General features: G+C 42.7%; 1 protein-coding gene across 2 annotated transcripts; it reads left to right on the forward strand.

Annotated features, from left to right (window-relative positions):
* The first annotated feature begins 169 nt into the window (after positions 1-169).
* LOC132705643 (protein bark beetle) lies at positions 170-21233 on the forward strand. 2 transcript variants are annotated; one of them, XM_060676375.1, is made up of 10 exons: positions 170-986; positions 8755-8915; positions 11398-17552; positions 17675-17886; positions 18534-18889; positions 18949-19074; positions 19185-19199; positions 19424-19890; positions 20010-20263; positions 20315-21233. In XM_060676375.1, exons 1-10 carry the CDS (start codon positions 720-722, stop codon positions 21020-21022), a joined length of 8721 nt encoding a protein of 2906 aa, XP_060532358.1. In that variant the 5' UTR covers positions 170-719; the 3' UTR covers positions 21023-21233. The 2 variants fall into 2 exon arrangements, with proteins under 2 accessions (XP_060532358.1, XP_060532359.1); XM_060676376.1 differs by lacking the exon at positions 19185-19199.
* Positions 21234-22939: the final 1706 nt, after the last annotated feature.

A 22939-nucleotide genomic window follows, 5' to 3' on the forward strand; every position in this document is an offset into this window, starting at 1 on the left:
GGTTCAACCGTAAAAATTGAAATAAATTGATATTACAAAAATATCTGCTTTTTTATCGGCAGTCGTGATAACGTTGCATAAATTTTTGGCCGTTCGATATAAAAAGTTAGCAATATCGCAGCTAATTAACGTCGCGAGCGATAAAGTCTCTCGCCGCACCTGATCCCCTCTAATAAATAAACACTGAGATAACTACGACCACGACAAACAAACGCGTCATTGCGATATAAAAGTCTCTCCGGTGACTAATGCATCTCGCGGATATCTCATTAGCGTAATAATTGTCCGCCATTCGTTTTATAGCAACCTCCGGTAAACCCATCTTTGCCGTTCAAATCACGGACAATACAAACAATACCCCGCGCGAATTTGTACAGTGTTGCGCTCTAGCGGTGAACGCAAGTACGACCCCACCTGTTTGACAAGATCTGTGGGCGCAGGTGAGTGGGGGAGGTAGGTTTCAGACGTTGCGTTTTCGTTGGGAAAAAAATCGACCGCGCCCGAAGTAGACCGTTCAAAACCCCTTGCGGTGCTGTCCGAGGTGCGGGAATCGTCGGGAAAGCTTCCAAGCGCGGCTCAAAGTACGTGAAATTGTAAGCGCGCCCGAAACGGTCGCGAAACCGTTGGCAGAACAATGACGTACCGTAGTTGATGCTAGCGTGCAGCAGCAGCGTTGTGTGGTGTATAGGGGGTTTTTAAATGCAAGATCGCGGGTCAAAATGTACGAAACGAGACGGACGTTTGCCCGTATTTTGTGCGTCGTATTGTTGTGCGCGGTTAAATGTGAGCAGGACGCAAGCTTCACCGAACATTCTGGCGGTACGGTGATCGACGAGAGGGTGGTTTTTACGAAAAACGGCAGCCCGTATTGGCTGCGCGACGATCTCATTGTCGAAAGGACGGCCGAAGTGCACATCGAGCCAGGGGTGACAATCAAGGTCGAGCCTCAAGTCGGCATTACCGTCAGAGGGATTTTAAACGCTCTGGTTAGTACATTCTTTTTCGTGAACAACCGGTTAGCCGCGTAACCCACATTCGGAAATCACCGAATTGCTCAATTTAATGAGGTTATCGAAATTCCGTGCGCTAAAATAAACATAAACATCGCGGCGCGCGTGCTGTTTTTTGGTTATAAGATAAGAACCGAGCGAACAGGTACCGATTGTAAGTGCGACCTTGAGACCTGTCGCGAGTAAAAGGGCCCAAGTCCTTTGTCCAGGTAGGTAAAGGCGAAGGGTCAATGAGGCGCGACGGCTATAGTCAATGTTTTCACTCAGAGAATGACGACCCATTTCTTTATATGATTTAAATTTAAAAATAAAGAACGATTGCTTCCGTATTCTTTACTGTTTTAAGTAAGTACCACTTAGAAATTAAGGCGTTACGAACGGATCTTCTATTAGGTAGGTACTTGTGTATTTAAAAAAATAGTTTAAATGTTGCTGGTGATAACGAAATGTGTCCAATAAGTTAATTGGGTTATCGGCGTTTCTGTCGGATCGATGAATAAAATATAAATTTCCATAAGCGTGTTATCACAATCGCGCGGTCTAACTGTTCTTTGAAATTCATGACGAATATGATCGGTTAGGAATTCACGGAGGAATTCTCGAAATATGAGTCATAGTTTTGTAACAACTCATTATCGACTTTACGAGTTTATTTTTCCCTGCTGGCACGTGGGTTTGTAAAGACAAGTAGCTGAAGTGATTTACGATACAACGAGCGGTGAAACGACCAGCGCCGACTGGTCGCGTCACATTTGACAGAACTGTTGGTCGTTTTCGTTAAGTAAAAAATTTCTCGTTGCATACGCTGAAACCAAAGCTCTCCCCAGTCGTTATAAAACATAATTGTTTGGGACGCCCTATGGGTGGATTTATTTTACGAAATGTTGACTTTCTCGCTCTGTTAACGTATTTTTTAACGGAGCGTTCGAGCGCGAATAGCCCGCCGACTGTAAAAGATTTTTTACCGGAAACGCAAAGAAAGTTACGCGCCGCCAAAACACCAATTAGGTACGTTCAGGTATGTATTTTCGTTGACGCATGCGCTTGCTATACTTCCTGCAGATGCGTTCGCCTGCGTGATTCGTATAAATTAAAAGTGTCATTTAAGAAGAAAAGCGAGGGAGAACTGTTCCCACTTCCTTCCCGCCTAATAAGCTAATAAAATTTATAGTTCTTGAAAAAAAAAAAAGAAGAAAACAAAAATAGATCAGGACAAACAGAGAACAGATCTAACATTGAGAATCGGATGGTATCTTCGCTTTACCAACTTTTAATCTACAGCCTATTTTCAGTAGTAACGCTACTTATTGATTGCCGTCGGGAAAATCGAACAAACTGGGAGTTAACAAAATTAAACCAAAATATTTAGGACAGAGTTCATTTTGTTGTTTGGATATTGAAATTAAAAAGACAAAAATATGTTATTTGTCCAACCATGTATTTTCTTCCTTAAGCCTTAATTATCAATTGAATAAAAGGTTGGCTGGGTCGGTGGTAGTGCGGTAGGCCCTTTTTTATTTATTGCGACCTGCGCTTGTGTGTGTGTTTTGTTTGTCTTCATTGTAAAGGTCAAGGTTCCCAATTGCACCAATAATGAGAAAGGTATATTGCATTATACAATATCGACTAGTGGTATAGTCTTATTTCTATGATTGATAAATGACCTACAACAAAGTATTAAGCATTCAAATATTTTGCTATATGCTGAAGACATGAGCATATACAGGAAGATAGTGAACGAAAATGATTGTAGGTTGAAGCAAGAAGAGGTGAATTACATATTAAAGATAATTTGTTAGATTTTAGTGTTTAGTATAACTCTGTGTCTTTTACTTATGTAAAAAATCCACCTTTCTTTGGATATAAATTGAATAAAGTGACCATTAAATCAGTTACTACAAAATATGACCTTGACGTTACATTTGTTACGAAATTAACGTTCAATGAACATATTTTAATAATAGTTAGACTGGCATATAGAAATCTTGGATTCTTAATTAGAAATCCAAAAAAATCAAATCGGAAAAAACTCTGAAAATTATTTATCATAGCCTAGTAAAAGAAATTATTTAACTTTGCCAAACTACATTTTAAAAAGAGAAGCTGATACTTATGTCAACAGCTTATAACGTTATAAAATGTTAACAATGCAGAACAGAAGGGTTATAACTCAGTTACTATGTCTTTTTAAAATCATTAATAACCTAACCTTTGACAATGCAACATTGCGTTCGGTTATCTAAGTATCCCAAACGACAGTACCTTTACCGTGAAAAATACACCTACAACGAATTACCAGCTAGCAATGGTTACTTCTTCAGCCGCGTACACATCTGAGCAAACGAACGTAGCCGATCGGAGAGTTGTCGGTCCATCAAAAGAAATTCGTGCTCAATCCGGACGGGTTTTTGGTAAGCATATAAACACACACCACAAACCAAACGGTCCCCTTCGAGATGGATTTTTTGCAAGACATGTGTTTACAATTAATCAAAGAATTTGAGAAAAGGACCATTTTATGGTTTTTAAGTTTAAAATTGAAAAAGAAGATGCTTGGAGGGAAATTGCTGAAGAACTGAACAGGAACGTCTGCGAGATTAAAAAAAAAATAGTCTAAAGGGTTTTTATCGGCGAGAAAAAGCAAAAGTTTAAAAGAATGTTTGAACGGGACAAGGTAGGTTTGACTTTATTTGACACCTTTTAAAAGTTATATTCACTTAAATAATTATAACACCAGTATTTTTTTTGTATAACAACATTGTTTTAGTAAATGTTGAAAACCGAATGTTACTTGTAAAAAGTTTAATATAATTGTCATTATCATGTCAATATGTATTTTTAACACAATTTTTTGCCCATGATTCTCACTAAATTCGAACGCGTCTTCGAAAAACAACAAATCGCCCGAACGAATGCTCATTCGGCTCAAAAATCAAAATAAAGTAGATATCCTTAGTAATTCAAAAGTGTTGTTCGCAAAATTATTACAAAATTTATTTCTGAATGTTGCCAATGTTATACACTTATTTTAACTTTGTTTCTTTCGGAAGAAGCAACTTTCTTGGCATCTCGTATGTATGTAGTGGTACTTTTTTTTAACCTAGATTTTAAGTTAGTGTATTAAGTTAATTGCAACTTGTTATTGGGTGATCAGCCTGTAAGTTGAACAAATACATAAACCAACGCAATATCATCAAAAGAAATTGCTAGAGAATTTATTAAATAAAATTGGTTAAGGCGTCAATGTTCTAATGGTATTTTTCACATACGGCAATGAATGTTCTTTGTGGAATACTTATCCTCATCATTGACATTCAATTATGGGTCCCTCAACAGAATCAGACTCTCAAAAAACGCTTCTCTGCTAAGCGATTCAATGATCTCGCTGTACAGTTTTAATAATTCGTAATACGAAGTTGCAGGTATTTTTGTAGTTGAGCTACTGTTAAATTGTTATTTAACTGTTACGTTAGGTCCAAGCTTGACTACGGCTCGCTGATATGTTCACCAATTTATAACTGCCACACTCAGTCCTTTGAGAGTGTGCAGAGAAGGTTACTAAAGTATCTAATGTCCAGGGAGGACGGTTCCTATCCTGAGAGGGGAGTTGATCATGATCTTCTGCTAGGAAGGTTTGCTATACCGCCTCTGAGCTTGCGCAGAGACTTGCAATTTGTTTCATTTCTCTATAAGTTGGTTCATTACGGAGTCGATTGTCCGTTTCTTCTGGAACAATTACCCTTTCATGTGCCGCGGGTGGAATTACCGCAGTTACCCAGGTCCAATATTCATTTTCAAAACCCTATTTACAATATGTCTGCTACCTTCAACAAACTATCATCGTACTGCGATTTATATTATGATGGTCTACAGACCATACTTCGGCAACTTCGATTGGCGTCGGATTATCCGTACCGATAAGTCTTATCCTGTTCTTTCTCGTACTTTCGCTCTCCTTTTTTTAATTATAAGATTAGTAGATTTAAGATTAGCTGCTACGTTCCCTGGTATATATATTGGATGATTTATATTTAGTATTTCCTGTAATTGGGTCATGTTACTTGTTGGAAATAAAGTGCTATTATTATTATTATTGTTATAATCCTGAAAAAATCCCATCTCAGTTTTCATTTTAGGGTACTGGCAAGTAAAAAAATGTTTTCGCACAAATTGGAGACACAATTTTGAGGTTGGTTCTAATTAGGTAGCCGTAGTGTGGTAAATGGAAACGGCTTAAACGGCCACACTGTCTACATTGAAAAATATTCGCTAAAGAAAATTTCTAGATGAACGAATTCATTCCCTATAATATCAGAACCTCTCAAGTTGTAAAAATTTCTTGCAACTTTTTCCATGGACGTGTATCTCTGAATTTTTCAGTCCGCCATGATAGTCCACAATCAAACCGTTTAAACACGAACGAGGTACCTTCTAACGGCGTTGCTTCCAGATGCCGTTGACCCGCTGATCGGTACCATCACGTTAAGAAGTACGGTACCATCCGAATCGGCCGCCATTTTTCTACGACAAACGGCCGTTGAGAGTGTCGTGTTGAGAGACGGAACGAGTTATAGTTTTCTTCGTCGTCGCGTTTAGCTTTGAGAAAACAATTCTTAGATCAAATGCCTGTAATAATTTCTTCCTTATCAGTGAACGAAAGTCATTGTTTTAAATGTATAGGGTGGGAACACTACCTTATCTCAGAAACTATAGGGAATGGAGCCAAAAGTGAATTACAAAAGTTAATTGGGGTATTACAAACATTCAATTTATTTTAGTGATGTATATATAGGGTGTTTCATTTTTCGTCGGCCATTATCAACTTTCTTATTTTAATGGAACTTCATTTTTGAATTGTGTACAAAATTCTAGACATATTTTGTGTATAATGTCCTCTACCTAAGTCTTAAAATAGCTGCCAATTTTTTCATTGGGAAGGATTTATTGTTTCACTGGAGTAAGTTTTGTTGTAGACAAAGGACTCGGATTTCATAATAAATTTCGATACGTTAAAATACAGGGTACGCGAAAAATAAGATTAAGAAAAATTGCCAAAAAACTTTTTTTTTTAATGGAAATTACCTATTTTTATAATCCTGTCATATTTAGCATTAAAAATTAAGGCAATTTTATATGAGGTTGTATACGCCCAACATATTTACTTTTTGAAATATTTCCTTTTAAACATTTGTCTCGAAATGAAATTAGCGGGGGTTTTAGGGAATCGTTCGGGGGACGACGCGTTCGGCAATTTGTTAATAACGCTTCAAATTGTATTTTGACAACTGCTGTAGAAACTACAATGAGACCCCATCACCTCCCGTTTGTGATTCGACACTTTTTGTTTTTCGCCTCCAGTAGCGTTTGAGATAAAATAAAAGTGTTACTTTCTTTCTACGTCTTTCGTTCTTTTGCGTCATCGGCAATGTATTTATATATATATTTTTATTTATTTATTTATTTTTGTAAAAGCACATACATAGTGTTATTAAGATGTGGTACAATTATATGTATTATGCAACAAGTGCGGTAAACGGCATTCGACTCACGAGTTTATTTGACACGAGCGGAGCGAGTGTTTAATAAACGAGTGACTTAAAAAGTTTGCCGAACGTGTTGCGTACTATACTATTTCTACGACCGTTAGGTTTTGGGTACTATCACCGACATGACCGTCAGAATTGCCGAATGTCAAAATTCAAAGCGAGGGAAATATCTCCGAAAACATCCGATTGCTCCCAAACCCGCGCTATAATATCCCGGAAATGTCCGAAGGGGCTCGGATCCGTGGGAAAGCATACGGACGTGGTAAAATGACGCTTCCCGCAGGCTAGATCGATCGGGTAATTAGGTATTTTACAGACGAGAGTAGAAACAAATGTTTTCCTTATATCGCTAGGACACGCTATACAGGGTGTCCCGAAATTAGACGTTAATATTTTAGCCACATATTTTGTGACTCAAAATAAGGATAAAAGTTCATATAAACTATGGACCAAAACGTCTTAGTTTTTAACATACAGGGGGTTAAATTTGAAGAGGTGATGGCGATTTTTTGTAAATATTTTCGAAACATATAAATTGTTTAAATATTATTTGGTCAGTTACTAAACTTTTTAGGCTCTATTTAACGAACTAGAACTTGGTATATATATTCAGAGGTGAGTAACGCAGCGGAGGCGTGGGAAAAATTTGCCCCAAATTTTTTGTTTGTCGAATTTTTCGAGAAAAATGCTTTTGAAAATTTAATTACATTTTTTGTTTTAGTTTCATGTTTACAATCAAGGTGCAGATAATCATTAGTTTCATTTGTTTGTGTTGCTGAGTAAATAAACAATAAATATCAATTATTCGACAGCTTTCAATTTTGTTAATTATTGTTCATTGTTTGTAAAAAATAGTTTTTACTTGAATTGTTCTTATAAATCCTTTTATTAACGAAAGACAAATCAAACTATCAACTGCAAAGCTAATTATTCTTGCAAAAATTATAAACTTTAAATTTGAAAGAAGGTTGATTGTTGATGAAAAATAAGCTATCTAAATCTGATGGAGTTGGCAGAGCTGGGGAGGCGGTACAAGAGCATCGTAGAAGGTTTCCTAATCGTCGAGTACCTGATCGTCGAATTAATAATAATTAATTATTAATACACACAGGCGTTTATAAGAACAATCCAATTAAAAACTATTTTTTACCAACAATGAACAGAATTGTAAGCTGTCGAATAATTGACATTTAATTTTTATTTACCCAGCAACACAAACAAACGAAATACGTCATTAACATCCAGGACATAGTGATTATTACATGCACCTCGATTGTAGACATTAAAATTAAAAAAAATTGTAATTGAATTTTCAAAAGCATTTTTCTCGAAAACGGTATGTTCTAGCGAGGTGCGAAAAGGGTACCTTATTTACGTAGAAAACTTCAGATTTTCAAATTCTGCAGTCCAAATTACGAAAATCCGGCAAGCAAAAAATTTGGGGCAAATTTTTTCCCACGCCTCCGCTGTGTTACTCACCTCTGAAGACAATCCAATACTAAGTCTCAGCTCGTTAAATAGAGTCTAAGTAGTTTAGCAACTGTACCAAATTTTATTTAAAAATATTTACGTGTTTCGAAAATATTTACCAAAAATCGCCATCATCCTCTTCAAATTTAACACCCTGTATGTTAAATACTAAGACGTTTTGGACCCTAGTTTATATGAACTTATTTTGGGTCACAGAAAAGTGGTTAAAATACTGACCTCTAATTTCGGGACACCCTGTATACATACAGACGTCACACTTTCGAACTGGTGACGTTTTCTTAAGACGGCATTATCCAATTTATGTATCCTTAATTGGTAATAAGGAAAATTCAAAAGTTCTGTTCATAGCGTGACCGCTATAATTAAATAAACGACTAAAGAGACCGCAATTAATACCATTAAGAATGTGATTCAATAATATTTGCCGCTCAGTCAAAAGTCAAAGGTCCTTTAACAGTTGTGGGCGAAACACGGATAGTAGAAAACAATAATTGCTGTACTGCGAGGGGTTAATGTACGAAGGATGCAAGGATTTTTCTCGGGGCTGTTTTTTATGACGCACTTAGATAGTTGTTGTCCATCAATATTTGTATTACCTTCTAACTTCAATATTGTGTTTTATCCAAGGCGAGATATTAATGTAATAAAAGTAAAAGTATACCGAGTACGAGACAAAAGACAACCTCTACGTAGAATGGCTTTTGCAGGGCACGGAAGACGAACGCATCACCTTGACGACGAAAGATGAATCGGCGAGGAGTTCCAACCTGCCGGACATTCGGCTCGTCGACGGTCCGACCATATTGTCAGGCAGGGTGCAGCTGAGGGTGAACGGAAAATGGCGGAGCGTGTGCACAAATTCGAAAAAGTAAGTTCGATTTTGAAAAGAGACTATAGACGTAACAAATGTACGTAATTTTACTTGGGCTAGGGTAATCCGCAACTCAGTCAACATAGTTTTGTTCCTCCACACTATTTACGTACCCATACGTCTAGTCAAACGTAGTATATAGCAGAAACTGACCACATCACTATTTTTCCACCAAAACCACAGACACTTAAAATGTTTTATAAAACCGCTGCTGACTATCTGATTTTAAACATTTTGCTATTTCGCTATTCCTTCTTCAGCTCATTTTTAATTCACGACCTTGTTAGAGAAAGTTCGCAAGGACTGTCATAGGTATAAATTACGATGTTTACATTTTAGAAATACCATTTTTATGCCTTAAACTTCCTTGCAAATTTCAGAAAGCCACAACGAAACTGTAGCAAAATGTTAGGTTAACTGAATTCGGACTAGCGGATGGGGAGAACGCTATATATTCATTCCCAATATTGGCAGCCTGTAACAAACTGAAACGAAACTAACCGAAAGTTTTGGCGGGCAGACTTGTTTGTTATGTCAAGATTGTTTTGAAGGTTGACCATTGTTATAATTTGATATTTTTTGATACTTACGATTTTAGTTCGGATTTTGACCCTTTTGACTGTAATTCCTTGCATTGCTGTGATTTCTGGCGTTTTCGTTTTATTTGTGTTTGATTTATTGAAAATGGATAGCGTTAAATGCTCGTTTGAATTTGAGAAAACATGCAAAAAAGTTTCATCCAGGTAAGAAAGGCCAAAGCTAAAAGTATTGTCAGTGTAAACAGTAATAAGAATTTTAATATACTGAAAGACTTTGCATACCATCAAAAAACATATCACCCGTCTTCTGTCAACACTTTGTCAAGTAGTCCTTTCAAGGAAATAGTTACTTCTTTTGCTCATCGTTGCTCTATTTCTCAGTTTTAAGCTCCAAAAGATAAGCTTCTAATACATTTTAAAATAGATCATAATATTGAAATTACAGCGGAACACATAGAGTTTGATACTTAGAAGAATTTCTTGAATAAAAAAAAAACATGGAAGCTACTTCTCACTCACGTTCTGGCAAGTTCTTTTCTAGAGGAAAAGGTGTGCGTCACCTCATTATAATAAGCGGCTACTAAAACTAACAAGGAATATATTTTTCATATTTCGCTCCAATACATTCACCCATAATGATGTTTGGATGTTACATTTCACGGCCACGACGGGAATGCATATATCGCGTTCTCCCCATCCATATATACATTTTTCAGTGGAATTTAATGTCTACCAAAGACCACATAACAACTTGGTAACTACCATTTTTTTTTATTTTATTTCAAATACGAAATATTTCCGAATGTTGCATTCATTAGATGGCAATTTTGATGCTTGTTTATTTGACGTCGGCGTGCTATTGTTGCGTTTTCTCTCGCAACGTCTGGCGCAAAAACATAACGCCGGACGTTTAATGGGTGCGTTCAACACAACAAAAGGCAAGAGCGAATTGCGTTATAAATATCTGTTGCATCACACTGGACGCCAAGGTAACGGTACCCGCGTATCGTAGGAGAGAAAGCGAGAAATGATCCTCGATATATCGAAGACCAGACCCAATTTAGACCACGATTGACAGAAATTTAGCAAACAACTCACAGTATCATTCCAGTTGAATTCGCGGTTGACAACCAGTGCTTTAGTCGTCCGCGATTTTTTCTGGTGACCTTATCAACTCACCAAAACGATACAACTATTAGATAATATAGCGACAGTAAGGACGGTAAAAATTGATAACTTCAAGCGACTATGATATTTTTGTAGGGAAGAGAACCTTCGGTACATGCTCCTAACTTTCCCTAAACATGTAACTTTTTTACTAAACCTTCCGGCTCCCGATCCCTTAAGCAAACCTCTCGCTTCTCGACGAACAAATATATATTAATTTCAATGTTCAATTTCATTACTGATTATTTTCAAACCGATAACACTGACGATAACGCAAAGAGAAAACTTTATTTTCAAAAATAGCTCAAAAATTATTAAATTTTTTAGCATAATTTTTCTCAATCTTTTCTAGAATTTCCTAAATTAAAAAAAAGTGCGGATATTATAAAAATCGGTAACTCTAATCAAAAATATTAACAATGCACCTATTGCTAATTATGTTTTTTGTATAGGTATTTTTTATTAGGTGTAATGTTTGTATGAAGGTTTAGCTTATTAAACAGCTACCAAGAAATTATCTTTATTTCTAGTTTAATAAAGTTAGAACTTTAACTAGTAATAGTAATAGATACTATCTAATTTTGTCAATTCCGATTGTTGATTCCATATAATTTCATATAAGAGGACAGATTGAGCGTCATATATGATAGCCTACCGTTTTCTAGGTTTCGAGAAATTGAGGTTACGTCATTATAACTGCCGTCAGAATGACGCGTCGACTCTTATTTTCTCTCGATCGGCGGTCTCACTACTTTTCTAACTCAAACTTTCAGCTGGACCTCCGCGGACATGGAAACAGCTTGCCGCCAGCTCGGCTTCCAAGGCGGTACTTTTTCTGGCTGGTACGACCGTCAGATGCCTGTAAAGTCACGCCTTTTATTCGAAGAGCCTAAATGCGCGGGCACCGAGTCCACACTTCTCGATTGCGACTGGCCCTCCCATCAAATGGGCTCGGGGGTGTGCGACTACCACCCCGATCTGGGTCTCGAGTGCCTACCCCATCACGATACGCCTCTGAAGTTTTGGCGCGGCATCCGTTTCGAACAAGCCCTCAACGAGAACAGACTCGGCCTCCAAAACACCCTGTACATGCCCGCGTCCCTTTCCTCCCTCCGCTACGTCAACATTTACTACGCGGGCGTGGGTAGAGATCAGAACGCCACCAGCGCGTTACACGTCGAAGGTGTACCCCCCTCCATCGACCACCTGGAGGTCGTAGGTTCCGCCTATAACGGCGTCAACATTACCGATCCCCTGGCGCCTATCGTCCTGAACAATTGCACGTTGAGAAGTAACCGAGGACACGGGCTCTTCATCAATTCGAGTTACGGTATGGCACTCGTAAAAGGTTGCGCGATCAGCGATAACGGTGGCGACGGCGTAAAGTACGTGAGGGCAGAGGAGCGGCCCGAAGAACGTCAGGATAAATTCGGCTACGGCGATTTTTGCCTGGAGGCCGTCTCCAACAGCCAAGTGTACCCCATCAAGCTCTACGCCGAACAAAGCCTGTTCATGCTCAAAGAGCAGCGGTGTGATAAAGTCTTTAGCACTCGGCAAGGTCATGTGCTCACTTTGGACTTTGTCCGAGCCGTGACCGCTGTAAACGAGTCCGCCCACTTGGAGGTATACGACGGTTCAGACTTTAACAACAGACCCCTAAAGGAGTTCGCCGTGAGGAATAACACGCGACCTCAGTCCATCACGACCACAGCAAATCAAATCTACGTAAAATTTCACGCCAGACCAGGCACTAGCGTCGTCATTTTCTTCAGGATCACGTCGGGTCTGGCCAAAACTTACGATCTCAACCTCACTGAGTGCGACGTGTCCGAGAATCGGGGCAGGGGCGTAGCTATAGATAACCTACGGTCTCAGATCCACGTGCATCGAAGCTCGGTGTCGAAGAACGGTCACGTCGCCGGTATTCACGTGACCAGCGGCGCGGGCGAGGTGAACGTTACCGAGAGCAGAGTGTCGTTCAACGACGGCGACGGTATCAATGTGACCTACACAGGAGGCTCGAGGAACGTGTCCAGGTCTTCGATAAGTTCCAATAGAGGTTACGGAGTGGCCGTGTGGCTCAACGATACTCGCGAGACCGAGTATATCTACATGAATCAGACCACCGTGGTGCAGTACACTGAGGTGTACAAGAACCTGGACGTGGGCATTCTCCACGGCAACTATTGTGGGGAAGCAATGTTTAACTTCACCGGTAACTCGTTCACGAATTGTCTCGGCGACGCGCTCGAAGTATTGGCTTGTTGGAAGCGGAGCGAAGACGCGATGCCACCCACTCACCTCCAGATCGGTCATAATCGTTTCATCGGCAACGAAAAAGTCTCGTTGAAACTATACCCTGCGATCAACCTGAAGGCGAACATCGAATACAACCATTTCAGACAGGGTACTTACGGAGCGTTGTTAATCAAGAACGAACCCTTGGAGGAGTTTAACGCGCTCGGTGCCGACGTCGCGGTGCAGCAAAACTATTTCCTCAACAATACGGGGGTGTTCGTAGCAAATTTGGCGCTCTCGCCGTACTCTGACAGGCAACGTTTACTCTTCACCAGGAATTTCGTGAAAAACAACAAAATTACGGAACCGTTCCAGCCAGAGGACGGGTCAGTGTCGAAACTAAACACGAGGAGTAGGATGGCAGCGCCTGTGGTGGTCGGGTCTAGTAACGTCGACATTTTTCGCAACATAATCGAGAATCCTGACTCCAGGTACGAGATCGGGAGCCACCTGGAGGACCAGAGCAAAATTATCAACGCCACTTACAACTGGCTCGGGTTTGCCAACGATCAGTACGTGTTCCATCGGATTTTTCATCGTAACGACAGGTATAACCTGGCCAAGATCAGTTTCATACCATTCTTGCTGCACAATTCCAACCCCCTCACCACCAAGACCAACCCTTATCAGCTCTACGTGCCCAAATTCCTCGCCTCGAACTCCGATCGCGTCGGTGGCGAAATCGAAGGCGAGGAATATCTTTCCAAGGGAGAGTACGTGGTCGAGAGAGACATTACCATTAGACCGGGTGGCAAGTTGACGATTGAGCCAGGAGTGTTGTTACGTTTCCCTCCTTCCATCGGGATGATGGTGGGCGGTAAGTTGGAAGCGCGGGGCATCCAACCGGATAGCATAAAGTTCACCCTGAAGGAGGAAGTCAGATTCGAAAATGTCACATACGCGGCGGAAGACGGGCAATACGATGCGGAGACCGAAATCGTAGAGATAGAACCAAAGATTCCTGTGCGATTACTAGGAGGCGTGGCCGAAACAGAAGGCCGACTCCAAGTGAAAGTGAACAACCAATGGGGAACTGTTTGCAATTACGGTTGGACTATGGAGAACGCAGCGTTGGTCTGTCAGCAGTTGGGCTACGTGTTGAACCCGGACGATTGGTATTTGGAGAGGAGCGAAGTTCCTTCGGCCGGTACTGCTGAGCCGGTGATCCTTTCGAACGTTCGTTGTACGAAATTCGACTTGGATATCACGCGGTGTCGATCCGAAACGTCGGAGGACTTTTCAAATTCTTGCGACCACGAGAACGACGTCGGACTGAGGTGCTACAAGAGTTCGTGGGCAGGACTTCGTTTTGGCGCCCTCGCCGAACGTTCCGACTTGCAGTTCGTCACCGTTGAGCAGGCCGGGTTGCTAGACTACGCGACGAACACGTTCAAACCCGCCCTGCAGCTGGACTTTGCTCGGCAAAACTTGGAGAACGTCCGCGTCGCGAACAACTTCTATCACGGTTTGGGCGTGACGTACTCGAACATATATACTGACGATTCGGTAAACTTCGTTAAGAACTCAGAATTTTTCAACAACAAGGGCGCCGGTGTCAGCATCAAACAGTTGGGGCTGACGCTGCATAACAACCGAGTCGAAAACAACTTTGTCGGCATCGACCACAATCCTCAGATCACGAACCTCCAGCAACGCGAATTGGCCGGTTGGTTTATCAAGAACGACGAGGAGACCCATTACGATCCCTTTTCCGTCCCGGAAAGATCTGACGCCGACACTATAGAAATAAACATAGGCCAAACCAAGTACTTGGTAACGACCGGAGTGAAGGGGGCGGATATCCGACGAAGTTACAGGATCACTTGCGAGCCTGGGTGGGTTTTGGGTCTGCAACTACTGAATCCTGTGGAAAACAGGAGTACGGAGCACTTGGTGGTGAACGACGCGTTCTCACCAAACCCCAATGCGGCAGCGTGGGACTTGAAGCGAGACTTGGGTGTCTTTCCGACCACCTCCAGCGCTCATGGCGTAATAATCGACTACGAGAGTGGTTTAGACGCAGTAGGCGGGGTCGTTCTGGTAGTTACAACGATAAGAGCTCCCGTGCAGAACGTCTACAATCGTATAGTCAAAGGTCCGGTGCCTACTCTAACCGTAAAAGGCACTACCATCCGGAACAACATGGTCGGAGTGCGAGCATCATATTACAACCGCTACCTCGACGAGCTGGGCAACCATTACCTCCGTAGCGCGAACGAGTCTATCAAAATCGCCGACTGCGATATTTCGCGAAACGTCCGCGAAGCGCTGTTCGTCCACTCGCCCCATTGGGACTTGCACCCTAGCAACTTGTCGGAGGTAACGTTTACGATTAACAGAACCACGATAGCGGACAACGGAATGGGCGTGGTGCAGTTCTCGCGCGACATGAGGTCGTCCAATAACCTCTTCCACTACGTCATGCAAGACAACACGGTCGAGAGAAACAAAGGTGGCGGATTTCGAGTCGCGCTTCCCTACGTCTGGAAGTACAACGAAAACTTCACACATTCGGTGTTCATGGACAACAACACTTTCGTCAATAACCGCAACTTCGGCGTCGTAATCGACGGCCACTACGCCGTAGTCAATTTGACCAAGAACGCATTCCGCGAAAATAAATGCGAAACGGGATTGTTGGCGGTTAAAGGTATGGAGAAGAAACTCCTGGTGCGCGGAAACCGTTTCCTGGAGAACAACTGTCAATTCGTCATCGAGTTCGGCTGCGACAGTCAGTCGGAAATCCTCGGGGAGGTTCCCGCCTCTTTTGTCTACAACGAGTTACGCGGTAATCGACTCATCATGAGCCGCTCATCGTTCGGAGTCCTCCAGGTCCGGGACGATCCCACTTTCGTGCTTGGTTTCAAGGGCGTCCAAAAGGTCAACGTCAATAGGAACCTTTTCGCCGGAAACACCTTGAGGTACGACCTGATGGCCGGAATCAAGACCGCTCGGGTAGACAACTATCTCAACGCACAAGAGAACTGGTGGGGTACCACTTCAGAGACCGAGATTGTGTCCAGAATATTCGACTTCGATGACTGGAATGACCACGCGGTAGCCTCCTTCAGACCGTACCTCCTCGAAGAAGATTTCCTAGCAAGTTATTCGTCGACGTACAGCAACGCGGAGGCGTCTTCCGTCGACGTTAACGACCTCAAAGGTCGGTTGTATCAAGACCTAACTCTCGTGGCCAGGGACCGCTCCTACGTCATTCAGTCGGATGTCACTGTCATGCCTAACGTCACATTGACCATACACCCGGGGGTAGTGATGGAATTCGCCCCAAACGTCGGCCTTCTTGTTCTGGGAACGTTGAACGCTGTTGGTTACGAGGGTAAACCTATCGTGATGCGTCCCGTTATGAAGTCCGGCAACCTCGTTACCGACGAGACGCTGAAGAGGAGGAAACGTCGCGAGTTGGAGCTCGTCGGACAAGAGAATATCCGCCTTTGCGAGAACCGCGATTGCATGAGCGTCACCGACGAGGTGCCCCACGAAGGTTTCCTGGAGTACTTCAACCGTACCACGTTGCAATGGATTCCGATGTGCGATTCCAGATTTACCGAAAGAAACGCGGAGGTAGTGTGCCGCGAGTTGGGTTTTGACCCATTGGACGCGTTCTTTGACTTCGATGTCCGCGTAGACTTTCACAGCAACTCGCTGTCGCGCATATGGACGTGGCCGGAACCGTTACAGTGCAAAGGTACCGAGAGACGCTACGAAGAGTGTCCCGTACGCTTGAACGGACAGCAGTTCGGCCATAGGCACCGGTGCCATTGGAACGGCAGGTTCGTCTTCATCAAGTGCAGCCGAAGACTGCCCGGTTCGGCTCAAGGTTATTGGGGCGGAGTCAGGTTCGCCGAGGGCGACTTTGAGCGAAGGTCATACTCGCACCGCATCCACGACATACGTACCCATACCGATTCCCGCCCCCAAGAATCCACCATGAAGTTTGTGCGTGTCCTAGGGGCAGGGATTTTGCACAATGAAAAGTCACCGGCTGTGCAGAGCGTGGTCAAGAGTCCCGTCGTGCAGTACGTGAACGTCATCGCATCGGCGTCGCACGGTATTAACGTTGTCGGACCTTCGGCTACGATGAACCTATTACGGAACGAAGTGGTAGGGTGTCGAGGAGTGGGCGTCAACGTGGTGTCGTTGTTCGGTGAGGGTAGAGAATCGGAAGAGTCGAGTTTTACGCCGCTGAGGGGGATGAACTTGCCTTACAATTTGTTCGGATTCGTCGACGTGTGCGACACCCAAAAGGAAGTCGTGGTCGAGGATCGACTACTTGTATATTATAAGTACGACAACCATCCGGTTAGTTGTGTGAAGATTTTTAGAAGCGCGTTCGCGGTAAAACCTGTGGGAATGAGGTTCTTGCAGTTTAATTTGTTCAACTCGTCGGTGCCTCACGGCATACCGGACTTCGTGTCTCTGCACGACGGCGACATTTATAACGTGTCGTCTAAACTGATCGACGTCGTCACCATGACTTCAGGGAACGACAGGAAGTTATTCAAGTCGGGGTTACCGAGTTTGAGCGTCAAGTTGTTCGCCAACGGAGCTTCGTCCGATCACGGCTTCGTAGCCGAGATCGTGACGTTACCGATATCGGCTATAGCGTTCAGTAAGTATAAGGAGGAACTTGATAAAAATTGCTACTACCTGGAAAACCCAATGGAAGACAAAAAAAAATTATAAGTTGTCCCTTATGATGTTCTTAGCTGTAACGAATGATTCTTGCACTAGACAGGGACGTGCAGCATAATATATCGAGCAGCGTCATCAGCAACAACACGCAGGGAGCGCTTCTCTACGTCGGTGCCGGCGAGGTCAACCCCATCATCACCATCGAGCGGAACCAGTTCAGGGACAACTGCCGGAAACTCTACGGCAACTTCAGCACCTGCAGATCGGCGATCGAAATAGACGTGCAGAACACGCAGACAGTGTTTTTCAGGGTAAGTCAACATAGTTTAAAAGATGTATACTCCAGTGAATCCTTATAAATCCTAAAATACCGCACCTCAGTATCTGTAACTCCTGTAATTCATACTACATCTCCATGAAGTCCTATAAATTCACACATTTTCCTCAATAAATTTTAGAAATTCATACTATATCATAGATAAATTTTATAAATCCAAACTACGTTCTAGGAAAACAGGTAAGTTCTAAAAATCCTGTACTCTGTATATCTCGCGTAAACGCTTTAAGTCTGCAGTACGTCCCTTATAAAATATATAAATTCTGTTTTCATTATCTGTAATACTCATAAATCTGATCCGCGTTATATCTTCGGTAAATTCTATAAATTCGTTCTCTATAAATTCTTCTTCTATAAATTAGTACTACGTCCTTAGTAAATCCTATAAATAAGGAACCATGTGCCCGGTATATCCCGAGTAACGCCTATAAATCCGAGCTACGTATTCGTTACATCCCTGAAAAACAATAATTATCCGGTAAACGCTTTAAATCCGAAGTACATTAACGATAAATCTTATAAATCCAAATTAACTAGTCGTAAATACAAAAATCTTAAATCCCACTACCTGATTATCCGCTTACACGACAAATCGGTCGTTAACGCGAGTCGGTATCGCAGAGCAACTTGGTGGAGCGTAACCAGGGTGGCCTCTACATCAAGGCCGATTCCAGAGGATCAGCGACCGCGATGCAAGGCTGGATCCACAACAACCTCTTCGTCAACAACTCCCATCTGCCGACGCTGTATGTGGAGGGACGCCAATCGTCTCCGTACCAAGAGGTGACCGTTTACCGGAACTATTTTACGCGGAACCGCGCGGAATATCACAACAACATTGTGCTCAAGCGCGTCGTGTCGAACTTCACCTACAACTACGTGAAAAGGAACGTCGGGTTACAAAACCTCGAGGTATCCGGATTCGATAGGGTACGACTAAACGTTTACCAAACGACCACCCATAATGGATTCTACAAGTGAGCGATAGAGGGCGTTCCCGTCGATTTGTGACGTAATAAGTGGTTATTCCTTGCAGCAATTATGCGATCAAGAGGGAGACCAAGTCCACCATTGTGGCGGGTACTGCCGGACAGCACTACGTCGACAACATATTCTTCGACCCTGACAACGATTACGAGATCATCACGGTGAATCGTTCGCTGTAAGTTTTCCCATAGCTGTTTATCTTCTTTCTTTCCCTTCAAAGCCGTTTAATATTAGGACCGATTATTAATGCGACATTTTTTTTATTTTTGCATGACGCGCTCTCAGGTTCGAATTCAACAGGTAAGAATTTTTTTCTGTATCCTTTTGTGACTAAGGGGTTTTTGCCGAAAGGTTGTTGGGTGGTCCTCGTTCAATAAAAAAAAGTTCATTAAGTTCACCAAATGTTTTAAAGTCAGGGCACTCGGTATCGAAATAACAAGCCGGTGGTGGCGGTGGCGGCGTTGGTGGTGGTTTTCACGCCGCGTTATCCCTTCGTATGGCTAACTTTAACCCAAATCCCGCAGCACTTTCCAACTGTGGGATACGAAAATCGACGCCGCTTACAACTACTGGGGTTTCAACACGACTTTGGCGGTAAGGGGACGTGTCAAGGACCAGAGTGACGACCCGACCTTGCTGGAAGTTATCTCCGAGCCGTTCTACATGAACAACCGCAGCATACTGGGTTCCAAGTGTCCCCCCGGCTGGGACCTGGTGGGCGAAACTTGCTACATGTACGTCGGCGCGCCTATGACTTTCCGCGAAGCCAAATCTTTCTGTCAGACTGACAACGCGTCTATGCCGTACCTCGTGGGCAATATCAATTACATGGCATTATACGACTTTTTGAGGAGACAGTACCAGTGGCACTTGTACTCGGACAGGGTGTGGGTGCAGCACATCGACAGAATCAACGAGTGCACCATCTTTGCGTATCAGACTGTCGAGGTGGACGATTGCGAACGGAGAAGCCCGTTTATATGTGAAATAGGTGAGTTTTTGTCATAACAGGTGAAAGTACAGCGTTTTTTTTTTCTAAGCTATTTTTTTGCACGCACTCTCACCCAGTGATATCGCACAACCCACAGCAACATACTCTCGTGGTTTCAGATCCTAAAGTGACGATCCGGATCCTACCTCTGGCGAACGATACCGTCACCCTCGCCGTATTCGGCAGCTTAGCCGTCGCTCTCGTCCTCATAGCCATCGTCATAGCGTTCTGGTGGAGCAAGTCAAAGTACCGCAAGGCGCAACGTCTCGAGCGCCGCAACAGCATCCGTCAAAGCCTGCACTCGCTCCGCTCCGTCGGTCTACCACCAGGTTCTTTCAACGACCCCGGGTACCGTAAAAAGGCGTCTCAGATGGTACGGCGTACTACCGCCTTGGTCGCCGGAGCATTAACATCTGTTTCGCAGAGTACGCGGTCGACGGACACCCTGACCAAAAACAGCGACTACAAGAAGATCGTCAGCAACGGCTCGATCGATAGCATGGAGAAGTACAATTCCTCAATCGACGATAGTACTTCGTACGAGACTACCGGCACCACCACCACCAATCCGAATCCGTCCGCATTCGCGTACTTGCCAGAGTACCAAAAGTCACCGTCGCGGTTCGACAACCAATACGCGGGAATCACTCCTCCGCGGTACGACCTGGCGTTTAGGAACGAAGGATTCAAGGATACGTCGACGTTCGGGACAGCCTCGCGCGCCGACAGCCTCGTCCAAGAAGACAACGGGTACTACTACGATTCGGACACGTTGCCTCTCCGAGACGACGTTAGATCGAATGGTCTGGTGGGTGAACTGAAGGCAAAACTTCCCAAACCGCCGACTCCGCCCAGGAAGTACTCCCCGACCTATTCGGAACGTCTTCAAGATCTCAAGTATAGCCCAGATTTTAATACGGTCGGTTTGGCCCACCACCCGGATCACCTGGAGCGCTCCAAGTCTGCGGACTTCGATGGGGAGCAGCGACAACGCAAAGGGAGGGCCAAGAGCGAGGCCCTATTGGAGACTAATTTCGATTACGTGCCGAAGAGAGACGACGACTGCGCGCTCGACCAGAATCGACCAAATCTGAGCAAGAGTAAGAGTCAACCGCTGGAAACAGCGATGTGAGGTCGCATTTCGCAGGGGAGGGTAGGCTTAGCGCAACGCTGCTGAAACAAACGAATGTGATACTAGATTTTTACCTAGGTTGTTGTTTGTATATATAGGTATATCGACTTTTTATATATCGAGACTTTTTTTAAACAAAATCCAATGTGTTCCCAAAGTAACGTATTTTTCCTAGAATAAGATTTTTTCGAAATAAATTTTCGAGTTGTGAGCGTTTAAATTTTTATTTTCGGAAACTGACTATTTTGTCCTTGTCCTTTCCATTTAGTCCACCTTTGGATTTCACGCTCATTTGGTCAGTTTAGAAGTCCAGTCACAACCTTTTGGGCGGGTACAGAAGCCTATTTACGACCCTATGGGCGTGTCTTTCCTGCTGACCACGCCATTTTCTGTGCGTCGTTAGATTCGATCACGGCCTTTTCGGCGAGTACTTGGTAAAATACTTGGTGCAATATGCCAATATTGCGACTTTCGACGCTTCAACGATTATCGGCCAACAGAGACAGTATAGTTACTAGACATACAGAGGCCCTGCCTATGCTGACAGTACAGAAGCTCATGAAGCAACTATGTAAATTTTTTTTGAGAAGGTGGCGGTTCTAACGACAAATTCTGACGTAGGACCCATAAGACCTTATGACCGCTGACAGATCGTTGATGTTTGGATGTGGCATTTTTACGGCAACACCGACGTCGGCGTCAGTATAATTCTGTAATTAATTTGGCGTTTTTGTTCTTCAAGCCCTGTAGATATGATGTAATTTCTACATATATTTTTTTATGTAAGCTATTTTTTCTATAAATCGGTGCAAAGCGTTAGTTGTCTTAAACTCATAGGTCTACCCTCCAATGAAATAACTTTGCGATGTTAAATATCGCACGTAAAACATCAAAGTGAAAAAGTGATAGACAGTAATCGACATGGGGTATTTCTTATGCCTGCTCTAGTAAAAATTAAACTTGTAGCTTAATTGCTTTTTTATATTACCTGTAATTTTTGTACACTAATAAATATTACGCAAACATCCTTCGTAGCTATTTAAGTGTACCTAAAAATGTAGGAGAATGTGTAAGTATATTTTCCTGTGTGTTAAATGAAAATATACAGGCATAATTGTTTCTTTAGGATCCTGTTAGGTCCTCATATTTGCCACATTTGATGTAATTTCGTGAAAGATCAAAGTATTGAAAGTACAAATTATACAACTTTGTGAGTACCGCTCGGAGATATTGACACCAAAAATGAAAACAACAGTGGCGCAGGGCACATACTGTGCAGCGACAATAGCTGGGCGTTGCCAATTATGTTCGGATTTAAATAAAAAAAATAAATAAAAATTAATTGATTTTCTAGAAAAATTACGGCAACGTAGCAACTCAGTCAATTGGGGGGTGACATGCGCAAAAGATCCATACCTTCTCTACGAAAATATAGCCATCTGCGGCGCACCAATGTTTAGCGTAGTAGAGTCACTATGTTATCTTATAGCTATGATTTCGACAAATAACTTTCTACAAACTCCATATAACATAAAAGGCACGAAGCCTACCAGTTTTACTTTTTCCTAAATAGCTCGAGACACTCAAGGGCTTTCTAAAGAACTCCGAAACTTTCAGTCCGTTTTAGTGACCTACCTTTGGATAGCTCGTACCCCAAAATTTCGGAAAGCTTTTTGCTTTAGGTTTTAGTAATTCACAAAAGTACGGTAACTGATAAAACCTGCATCTCCTTTTTCTTCTATTGGCCACAAAAAGCAGGTTATGTTGTTTGTGTCACTGCGATTTAGTCCCTAGCGGTCCACCTGCAAGATCCGTAAATTTCAATTCGTTAAATGTTTAATGGTAATCTAATATTGCGGGCTCTATATGCCTATGGTGTATATGTTCTCTCCTCTCAACTCAACAACAGAATAACAG

Source organism: Cylas formicarius, unplaced genomic scaffold, assembly GCF_029955315.1.
Source record: "Cylas formicarius isolate icCylForm1 unplaced genomic scaffold, icCylForm1.1 PGA_scaffold_7__23_contigs__length_41026272, whole genome shotgun sequence".
NCBI lineage: Eukaryota > Metazoa > Arthropoda > Insecta > Coleoptera > Brentidae > Cylas > Cylas formicarius.

Coding starts and splice junctions, on each gene's coding strand:
- LOC132705643 (XM_060676375.1), top strand. CDS start 720: ATGTACGAAACGAGACGGACGTTTGCCCGTATTTTGTGCGTCGTATTG. Junction 987..8,754: donor GAGGGATTTTAAACGCTCTG/GTTAGTACATTC, acceptor TGGCTTTTGCAG/GGCACGGAAGACGAACGCAT. Junction 18,890..18,948: donor ACCCATAATGGATTCTACAA/GTGAGCGATAGA, acceptor TATTCCTTGCAG/CAATTATGCGATCAAGAGGG.